General features: G+C 44.0%; 1 protein-coding gene across 1 annotated transcript in view; it reads left to right on the top strand.

Annotated features, from left to right (window-relative positions):
* Positions 1 to 8,425, top strand: part of gucy1a2 (guanylate cyclase 1, soluble, alpha 2) — a 46,657-nt gene extending 38,232 nt beyond the window's left edge. The window contains exons 9-10 of the mRNA XM_048265014.1: positions 3,579 to 3,733; positions 8,179 to 8,425. Coding sequence (XP_048120971.1) covers positions 3,579 to 3,733; positions 8,179 to 8,398 — 375 coding nt within the window. The 3' untranslated portion in view covers positions 8,399 to 8,425. The remainder of the gene's footprint in view (positions 1 to 3,578; positions 3,734 to 8,178) is intronic.
* The last annotated feature ends 3,197 nt before the right edge of the window (positions 8,426 to 11,622 follow it).

Here is an 11,622-nt window from a genome sequence, read left to right as displayed (position 1 = left end):
CACACACAGATGAACACATGAGAACGCAACGAGCGGACTCCATTTTGCTGTTATTCTTTGCTAATTGCCTGCAGTCATGATTAATTCACTGACCCCATTTTCCAGAAATAGACTGCAGTTGTCTGCAGCCAAGGCCTACAGACCTGATCCTACTCCATCTCTACCGCTCTTATTCTTTCACCTTTTCTGTTGTTTCTGCATAGAGAGGAGGGTCGATATCATTTGTTATTATTGAATAATAATAATAATAATAATACAAGTAATAGTAAATAAATAAATAACAAATGAAATATATAGGCCTATATATATAAAAAATAAACTAAGGCACTGTATTCAGGGCTCAGAGCTCAGAATATGTAGCTAAACGGCATTGATATGCAACACTCAGCAAGCGACCAGCTCAGAGCAATGAAGAGGGGAGGATAGAGTGGAGGAGAGAGTGGAGGAGTGAAGCAGAAGAGAAGAGAGAGGACGCAGCAGATTATTAGAATCCTCCCCCTATAACCCTCCAGTGAGATAATCACTCCTCCAGAAGAATCCCCTACTCACACACACACACACACCTTGGTCGGCCATTAAAGAAGAAATCCGGCCAATTTTAACACAATTGTATTCATGCTGTCATCTTTGGTCCTCCATATTCCATTCAGTTGTATGCAGCTGCAGCTTTCATTTGGAGCCTCCATGTTGCTACAGTCATTCATATTAATATATAAATATTGCAATGCTGAATCATCGTTATTTTGGACATAAACTCCACATTTGGTCTCTGTGGAAATGGGAAAAAGCATGAGTTCGACTTCGGTATGGACTTTAGGCTACAAGAGGCAATGGAGGGAAACAAGTAGGCTGACAGCCAAGGCTACAAACACAGGATTTATACTGTTCCTTCACAACTATTGGGTTGAACACTCGCAGTGGTGTCGTAAGGACCCTGTTCATGTTGCACAGCACATTTTGAGTCTGTTAATAGGCACAAAGGTACAGTTTAGAACACGCCTTCATAGCACAGCTTCTATGCACGTAAGCTGCTTTAGCACGTTTTTCCCGACCGACAGTATTCCGTGAACATGATCAACATGATCATGATCCTTTAAGGTATTTGGTTGTGGATGAGCAAGCAGAATAGGACCAGAAGAGGGCTGAAGATAGCACTTAATGCTGCGGCTGCGTGTTTTGGCTTGCTGTGAACTTTAGGTATATTTTATTTATTTATTTATTTTTTATGTATTTATTTACTTTTTTTTTGGGGGGTGGTGGTGGTGGTAGCGCTGTGAACGATTCCACAGCCCCCGCACCCCACACTCTTCCCTAAATCCATTTTTGGCTTCGTCTCAGTGTTGTAATAATCTAATATGGCCAGTAGTGTACTGCAGTATTTCGCGAGTCATGATTAAGCTTGCAGGGCGTGGATGCCGTGCTCTGTGCACCGGGCATGAAATTGTATTGTGCAAGTAATGGAACAAATCCAGTGGTTTTCCAAACGCAGCCCTCAGCTACTCCTGCCCCAATGCCAGGCGCGACGGCGTCCTTGAGGTGCTTGGAGCGTTTCAGAATACCCTCCACTTGAACTGAGGTCGTAATTGTGGATTAACTTTGGATACACAGGGAGCGTCGTGAGACTGATTGGTTAGTTCCAGAGAGTGTGGAGACATGCATCTAGCACTCCCATGTTGACCTTGTGACATCCCCCTCTTCTTTCTCTCCCTCTCTAAGTCTCTTGTTCTGTCCATTTTTATGATTTCAGTTCTACCTCTGCTACAGTAGTGTTGCCTATTAAAGTGACCACTAGTTTAACTACAGCAGTTAGCCATGAGTCAACACACAGGCAGTGTGCTCCATGCAGTGTTTGTAACTGCAGAGGATGCTTTTGCTTTGATACACATTTTACAACTGAATATTTTTACCTAAATCAATACTCTATCAGTCCAGAGAGCTGTTAGGTGTAAAGCACTTATATCACACAACAAATTAAAAACATTTCGCTTCCAGACAAGACTATTAATTGAGGAGGCACATACTACATTTTAGTGAAGAATGCTGCAATGGCACAACTCCATCATTTATAAACTTCACTTTTTAAATGACAATATACTGGCCGGACTACTGTTGTCAGTGATATAAGTATTTGAAATGAACATGCTTTCTTTATGTCTAGTGCCATATCAGAGCCATTTTATGATTAATTGAAATACATTTCTTACATACGGTTCCTTATGTGGCAAATTATGCCATTTCTATTTACTCTGTATTCCCCTGATTTCTTGTTTTTGTTGATTGACTGTTTTCTCTGTCTTCATACTTTCTGCTAAGCTGCACAGGTGACTTTCCATCCCCATTTGGTATTATACGCATATTTTACAAAAAACAAACAAACAAAAAACACATGAGTTATTAGATTCTTGGGAACTATTAATACGTTTCTCTGCCTGAAACTGAAATTACCAAGTTCTTATGAGGTATGAGAAAACCTCATCCAATTTATAAAAAATGTATAAAAAAATTTTGTTACACAAATGTTTGTTTTGTAAATGTAAAATGCAGGGTACTGTAAAGATTGTCAGCCAGAGTGCCAAAAATTAAGGACTTATATGTGAAACTGCCATCTTATTCAAATAATTCCTGATTATGACATTGTTACATGTCTTGCATTGTACATTGAACTTAAAATGTTTAATGTCTTAGCAGAAAATAGTCCTAATGAATAATTAATATTCTTACGACTAGAGGACATTCTTACTGATTGTCACATATAGCTTTAATATTTTTCGGAGGCTACAGCCCTGAAGTGCCAAATGCAATTTTCTCCACCGTTAAAATAAACAGAGTGGCTATTTGCACACCTGGTACAATTAGTCTTGGCCACACAGCTGGGCTATTCGCACCCTGTATGATGCATGACGACAAATGTATTTATTGTGCACGGCACGCACAAAAAAACATGGCGGATATTCGTTTTTTTTTAGTCTGCAGAAAGTGAAGAATTCGGAAAGGTTTCGGCACTAATATCTGTTCTGATGAATATTCTGGTGGAAAAGTTGTGTTTTATTTGCACTATCTTGGTTCAGTGAATGCATACAACTGTCTGTTTGTTAGTTAACAGCAATTTCGTGATTATGACGGGCAGGCCTATGAACTACTTTGCCTATAACTTCCAACAGTACATGAAAGCAGATAGTTAAGTGGTTATCGTAATGGTTTAATACGTGAGAGTTCGGGGTTTAATTCCTGTGTAAAGCGTAAGTAGGTAAGTAGAAGTGGCCCCTGGCTAACGCAAACAGATCGTCTGCAACGCAACAGGTCACTTAGACAAAAAAGCACCCCATGCATGCCTCTGATGTGTCACCCCCACACAGAAGGCGGCTGGGTGAACAGGGTTGCTGTGAGAACCCCATCCTGGGGCGAGCCTGATCTGATGTGACCGCAGTGTGCTCATAGTCAAACTTTAGGTTGGTCAGTCTCGAGACTTTTCACAGCTTGGTCTCATGGTTCTCACAGATTGGTTCCCACTTTTGTCTGATTGATTTTAACCTACTGTATATCTCTTTCCGTTTCCTCTTTCTACCTCCTTCTCTCAGCTCCGGATTGGGATCCACACGGGCTCAGTCCTGGCGGGGGTGGTGGGGGTGAAGATGCCCCGGTACTGTCTGTTTGGGAACAACGTGACGCTGGCCAGCAAGTTTGAGTCGGGGAGCCACCCACGCTGCATCAACGTCAGCCCCACCACACACCAGTAAGGCCCAGCACCGAGCCGAGCTGCCGGGAAGCTTTTTATGCATTGTTTTATGCATTGTTAGAAGATGCATGCCAACTGTTACTGTGGCATTAAAACACCTGCAGGCACTTGTGTGTGTGTGTGTGTGTGTGTGTGTGTGTGTGTGTGTGTGTGTGTGTGTGTGTGTGTGTGTGTGTGTGTGTGTGTGAGAGAGAGAGAGAGAGAGAGAGAGAGAGAGAGAGAGTGTGAGTCTGACATCATTCAACCTGTGAGAACCTATTTCTGATCCTTTGAAAGATCCTCTTAGGTTTAAAGGATTATATTGATGGTTGCCATTGGTCTCTCTCTCTCTCTCTCTCTCTCTCTCGATCTTTCTTGCTCGCTCGCTCTTTATCTCTCTCTCTCTCTCTATCAATTCAATTCAATTCATTCTCCCTGTGTGTGTGTGTGTATGTATGAGAGAAAGATTGGATCAGATAAATGCACAGCACAGATCATTATATACAGTACATTTGCTGTGCTTATATGAGCTTGTGTGTGTGTGTGTGTGTGTGTGTTTGTCTCTATTGAAAGAGATCAGATGATCAGATAAGTGTCCTGGTCACCACCGTAAGCATGGCGAGGACTGCATTAGGGTTGGTTCCACAGATCAATAGGCTCTTACTAAGGTCAGAGGTCAAACCTATTGGATTGTGGATGTCTCATTGTGAGCACAGTTTTGTTCAATGACTCCGTACCTATTGAATACAGTAGCTCTCCTCTAATGTGGCCGTGTGCCATTGAACTGTCGAATGGAAAATGCAGAGCAGCTGAATGGAAAATGAATTGCACCTGATTTGAGGTCAAAGACGTTGTGACCCATTTTGAAATCCTTTTGTCTTATGCAGCTCTCTATGATGACCTAAGGAGAGGAATAATGTGCAGGACTGTTTATATTATGACACAATATTTAGATAGTGTCCGCAAGTGTTTTTCCACTAATATCTCCCTTGACGTCAAGAGAAAGCTGTTGATGATTTTATCGTTTTCACGCTAGTGATAATATGCCGTATACAGTATGTGCCAGCACAAAATTGCCCAGGGTATTAAAAACCTTGTCATGTTATCAAAACATATTGTGCTTACTGAAAACTGTCATCAAACGTGGTAACAAGCACATCTTTTGAAGAATGTTCACGGCACTGTGTGCTGCAAACCTCTGAAGACCATTTAAGGAGCATTTGACATCATAGTGAGGACAGACCTCATGTCTCTCTCTCCTCCTGCTGTGTCCTCACACTGAGGCTAAGACCGTCCACTCCAGCTCTACATGGCATGCCCTCAGCTCCTCTTTCTCTCCAGGTGTTTCTCTCTCTCCCTCTCTTTCTCTTTTTCTCCTTTCTCTCTCTCTCCCTCTCTCTTTCTCTATCTCTCTCTCTCTCTCCAGGTGTTTCTCTCTCTCTTTCTCCCTCATTCCCTCTCTTTCTCTCTCTTTCTCTTTCCCTCTCTCTTTCTCTATATATCTCTCTCCCTCCAGGTGTTTCTCTCTCTTTCTCTCTCTCTCATTCTCTCTTTCTCTATATATCTCTATCTCTGTAGCCTCTGCTCCCTCTAATGCGCTGTAGCTAATTACTGCCCAGACCAACTAATTCGGCCAGCACAGCCCGGCATAGTCCCAGATGCCACGCTGACTCATGCTCCCCGCTGACGTTTGCTCTCTACCCGGCAGCCAGACGCAGACAAGGCTTGGGCCAGGAGCTGGAGGTTGGGTGGGGTTTGGGGTGGGAGGGCTGTCATTCTCCCACAATGCTTCATTCTGTGACTTGTGTCATTGTCATTATCTGTGATGACAATGTGACGGCAGCTGTGACACATGAGGCAGGAAGTGGCTTTGTGTTGGCAAGGACACTCCTTTAGATAGAAGCAAATACATATGAGAGCAAATACAATACAGATCTCCTACCTCTGGATACACATGCTCACACACAGTCACTACATCCTTATTTCACATGTCTGTGAACTCTCAGCATTAGCCCTATGGCAGTTAGCTGGGCTGAGCTAACCCCTGGCATTAGCCCTATGGCAGTTAGCTGTGCTGAGCTAACCCCTGGCATTAGCCCTATGGCGGTGAGCTAACCCCTGGCAGTTTCCATGCCCCTGGGAACCATCCCACTGGTCAGCACACCCTGAAGCCGCCCTGGCCCAGGTCTGATAGGCAGGTCGGGTCCATCTACTCATCCTCTTAGCTCTTTTGTCTATCCATCCATCTAGCCATCCATGGGTTTCTGTTCCCTTGTCCGGGCCCTTTCCCTGGGGATGTGGATGGGGAGAGGAGAGGGGGTGGTGGGTGATCGGGTGGCCATGTGGGTCTGCAGGCTGAACTGGATTTAAGGGGGATCCACTGGGGAAGAATCCCTACATGCCTGACTGCAGAGACATATTTGACCACGCATACACACGGTCAACAAAAATACCTTTGCACAAATACAGACACAAACACACACACATACACACAGTATGTAGACACAAGTATATACGTGCACACATCTGTATTCACACACCATACTGTACAGACATGTACACACGTACACACACCACCCCCACACACTCACACATGCAGGCACACACACACACACACACACACACACACACACACACACACACACACACACACACACACACACAAACACCCTATGGACTGGCCTGTCATGTGGGAGTCATATGTATGTGGCTGTATGTGAGAACGAGAGAGGTGGCAGAGAGAGAGAGAGATCAGCTGATTCCTGTCTGCATGTTTATTTCAACAGTGTGCACTTAGAGAGAGAACAAGGGAGAAGAGGACAGATAGAGAGAGAGAGAGAGAGAGAGAGAGAGAGAGGTGGCAGAGAGATCAGTTGAATCCTGTCTGCAGTCATCCTCTTTACATGTTTATTTTAACAGTGGGTACTCGAAAAGGAAAGGAAAAGAGGGAGGGAGGGAGAGAGGGAGGGAGAGAGAGAGAGAGGTGAGAGAGAGGGAGAATATGATCGAATAGAGAGATAGATTGTGTGTTCTGGAGAAGAGGAGAAGGAAGATGGAAGTGAAAGAGTGACAGAGAGGATGAAGCAAGAGGAGTGCAAGGAGAACGAGGGGGAGATCACGAGAGAGCAAGAATGAAAGACAGCGATGGAGAGAGAGCGCTACAGAGAGAGAGAATGAGAGGGAGAGAGAGAGAGAGGGAGTTGGAGTCAGAGTCAGAGTGGTTGCCGTGGCGACTGCTCTTTAGTTTTGCCGTTCAAGGGCACTTTCTCCAACTCACACTCATAATTGTTGTGGAACAGAGAGAGCTAATTGGAACAGGTTCCTGTTGCTGCTGCCTGGACTTGAGAAGCCTGTGGGGGCAGGAAAAGAGAGTGTGTGTGTGTGTGTGTGTGTGTGTGTGTGTGTGTGTGTGTGGATTCCATATTCTGTATTCCATATTACATGCCAATTTGACAACTAGATAAGAGCTGGGTCTTGTCAGATTTGATTCCTTTCTAGTGTGTGTGTGTGTGCGTGTGCGTGTGTGCGCGCGCATGTGCATGTGCTTTTTGTGTGTGCAGCTGTGTGGTTGTGTCTACATACTGAGGTTCAAATATTCACTATACTGAATGATACATAATAAGACATGACGTTTGATTTTAATATTCAGTTGATCTTATTTATGTATGAATGCTCATTCATGTGTGCACTCATATGCACATTTTATTGTTTGTGTGTGCATTTCGTTTGATCACATTTCTCTAATCTGTACTGACTGACCCTTGAGTTAGAATTGTGTATGTATGTGTGAGTGTACAGTATGCACATATAATTTTTGTCTGTATAGCATGAATGCAATGGCTGTTTTTGTGTGTGTGTGTGTGTGTGTGTGTGTGTAATTGTGTGTATCCATTGTGTATGTGTATATATATATAAATGTAGCTGTATGCCTGCATTTTTACTCTTGTTCTTGCTCTGGCCAGGTCATCTGTTCCCTTATTAAATTTGCAACTTTACTCACTAATAATGATGCTGGTGTACCATTCACTTACTGCACAGAACAAAGAGACCTCTCTCTCTCTCTCTCTCTCTCACCTCTCACCTCTCACCTATGGCTGTTGATGTGGCATGCTGTTGATAGCTGTACTAGGGGCCATTTTAGTTTGCTTTGCTGCCAAACAAGTGTTGCTAAATTACAGTTGTGTGTACTACATGTCTTCTACACTGAATCCATTTCAACTTGCTGTATTTGTAAGGCTAATATAAAAATTGTATGCGTACCTATATAACAGATTTCCATAATAGTTCTTCCTGGAACTAAGGAAAGAATCACCTGATTCTGATTTTCTTCCTTCTTTCCTCCTCTCTGTAATCTCTGTCTACCTTTCCTGCCCTCTCCACTCTCTATTTTCTCTGTTTTCTTTTCTCTTTCACTCTTTCTTTTTCTCTCTTCCTTCCTTCCTGTTTGTCTCTCTCTCTCTCAGGCTCCTACGAGATGATCGCTTGTTCACCTTCATCGCTCGCTCTCGGCAGGACCTCCCCGACAACTTTCCCAAAGAGATCCCGGGCATCTGCTACTTCCTGGAGGCGGGCAAATCTCAGAGCCACTCCTCCCTGACCAGCTCACGTTCGGCCCCACCTGCTCCCATCCGCAGAGTCTCCTACAACATCGGCACCATGTTCCTCCGAGAGACTAGCCTATGAGGAGACGGTGGATCTGGACTGGGTTGGGGTGGGCGCACCCCAAGCCCCTCCCGTCCTGCCCAATGCGGCATGGACTGGTGTTGCCAGCGGGAGCTTCCTGCTTCCTGCACAAGCAAGGTCCCACCCCCATAGGTAGCTATGGCTTACAGAAGCCTGTGAAGGTCAAAAAGAGTGGACTAGAGGGTGGAAATAAGCAGAAGAAGCAAAGATAAATTATGACTAGATAGAGACATAGAGACTTCATAAATACAGAAGAAACTTAAAAAAATAAACACAAAATGAAAGCCTTTCTACTACTAGGACACAGCCAACAGCATCCATACAGACAATGCTTTTGCACAGGCAAACAGAAACGCACACATAACTACAAACACAAGGACAGACAGACCAGTTGGCATACACGCGCACACACACACACACACACACACACACACACACACACACACAGAGACACACACACACACACCTTAGCTCACAGTGCTCTCAGCATTGCAGGTACTAGATTATTCATTCGCAGAACTTGGTGCCTTCTTATAACTGCACAGCGGCAAAGAGCAGGACAAGAGCCCCTCACACATCACCCCCTCTGCCTCCCCTCCTACAGATCCTCTGGCCACTGCAGTGACCTCTGACCCCGCCATGGAGGTGGAGCTTAATGTGGTAGAGGTTGGGTGAATAGAGGTACTACAGAACCAGCTACTGTTACATTTCTGTCCATGCAAGTGTGGGTGTTTAAGGCGTGTGTGTGTGTGTGTGTGTAGGTGTGTGTCAGGGTGTGTGAAAAGCTCTGTGCTTTTACGCTAGAGCCCTAACATGAGTATGTGTGTGTCCATGCGCTGTGAATGCATAAATGATGTCAGTTCCTGTTTTTTCTTTTTTCTCTCTCTTTCTCTCACCTGCCCCACCGCAGTCCTTGACCTGTCAATCATCCTTGACAAAGCCAATAAAGAGACAGCAGTGCACAGTTCATGCTTTGTAGGTTTATTGCCTTTCCCATGTCCAACTGTGTACAATCTCCCCTGTCAGGATCAGTCTGTATTGAATTTAGAGTAGCCTACAGGCTTGTTGTCTTTCGCGTGAAGTCACTGAAGAGGGGCTGAATCACTCAGACAGTGTTGGGCATTATCACAAGGATGCTTGGAATTAGAAAGGGTCTGTGATGGACGTCACATACAGTCTATGGGACATCAGTCCAGGGAAAGTATAATGGACTTTTGGAAGTACTAGGCCTGTTCAAAGAAATTATGTTACATTTACATTTACATGAATTAAAATTCAGGAACTAGAAACGTACATTTCCTCTCTCTCTCTTCACATCCACACACTCGAGTTCTTAATCCTTTTTTCTCTTTCTCCTGGTCTCACCTGACTCCCAGAGAAAAGAAGTAAGCTCAGGCTTTCCCTACGGAGATCCCTTTAAATCCCAGGAGGAAGAGAGTATAATCCCACAGAGGGACATGGGTGATCTCAGACAGTAAAAGTGATATCAATCAAGTGGTATCAAAACGCATACAGAAATGAAAAAATGAAACACACACAAACACACAATATACAATCTGTGGAATATAAACACATTAAAACATACACACAGAGAAGCAGCACACACACATACAAAACTCACAAGAAGCATTCAGTCCCATGCAGAAGCTCCACATTTTGAAAATGAATTGCGCATAATCACAAAGGCACATACACTCTCAAACACCTGGGTTAGGCAATCGCCTGCACACGATTTCCCCTCTGCAGACAAAAGAACACAAACAGACACACTCTCACTGCATGGACACACACACACACACACACACACACATACAGTACACATACATAAAATGATGACATAGTCATTGCATTGAGATACATTGCAGGTCTATGAAAGGTTTGTGTATACTGACAGAAGAGAACACAGATTCATACTCCGAGCCACTGAGAGGGTGTGTCCAAAATGGTCTGAGAGGGTGTGTCCTGTGCAGACAGTCCAAATAGCCTCACAACTGTCCTTGACTCCCTTCAGTGCCCCACACATTTCTATTTTTTCTGCATTTTCAGGTTTCCCAAACATTTCATGTGTAATAAAGGCTGTTTGAAAGGTTGCACATGAGCCTCTCTCTGGTGGCCAATGGCTGGACAGGCTGGCATGCAGACACACACACACACTGGGCGTGACCGAAGGTTAGAGAGTAGAGTGCCCAACCCAGCCTCCCCAATCAACACCCCAACCTCCCCAATCCACTCCCCAACCCGACACAGCCTCCCCAATCCACTCCCCAAGCATCATTTGTCATATGCACAGGCAGGCAGGCACACAACACAACATGCAATAATCTCCCCGATCTAAAGAGGGGGAGTTGGGCAGTTATGCAGTTATGCAGCCAGGTCAGCCTGTCTTAGTGATTTATTATGTTTTGCAAATACATTCCCTATCATGTATCATGTATCATGACTATCCATCAATTGGAGGGTCAATTTAAGGTCAATCTGAAGTCTTTTCAAGGTAAATTGTGTTTATGCACAAACTGCAAAGAGAGGGTAAGGACCGGGTTTATATTGGAGACTGCTTTTTCTTCACTTTTGTTAACATTTCCTACATACTGTATCTGTAGCCCCATTTAAAGAGTAAAAAGTCATGCATATCAGCAATATGTGCAGTACCACCTTGTCCTCGGTCTGTTTTAATATCCTGAACTGAATCTGTTTGTGTTGTAAAAGAATTGTTTTTGTTGTCTGCATTTTTTTTGTCTGATATTTTTACAGCAATAAGCAAAAACTGCTGATGCTTTATGTAAGCAAGAGAACTGTCCCTCTCTTCTCCCCCCCTCTGGCTTTCTAATTCTATTCTCTCTATATTGTGATGTGGCTCGGTTCTGGTTCTATGACCTTGCGTTGCTGTAGAGACACATAGAGGGCTGTTATAGCACAGGTACTGTAGATTTGTGTTTGCTTACATCAATCATACTCCCCAGGCCATTGTTCTTTTGTGTTAGCCACACACACACACACACACGTGCAGCTCAGACAATTGTTTTGTGTGCTACACTGTCTTAAAAAAAAAAAAAATAATAACTGTGCGTGTGTGTGTGCGATTATAGCCATTACCATCCATGGGGGGGCTTGGAGCAGACAGTGCCATCTAAAAAACACTCTTTGGATCTATTGCTGAAGAGTGCTGAGACCTGGGTATAGTTGGTAAATGTCAGAGGAGCAGCAAACACATTAAGCTTAATGTC

This window comes from Alosa alosa, chromosome 15, assembly GCF_017589495.1.
Source record: "Alosa alosa isolate M-15738 ecotype Scorff River chromosome 15, AALO_Geno_1.1, whole genome shotgun sequence".
NCBI lineage: Eukaryota > Metazoa > Chordata > Actinopteri > Clupeiformes > Clupeidae > Alosa > Alosa alosa.
This window is presented reverse-complemented; position numbering and strand designations above follow the sequence as displayed.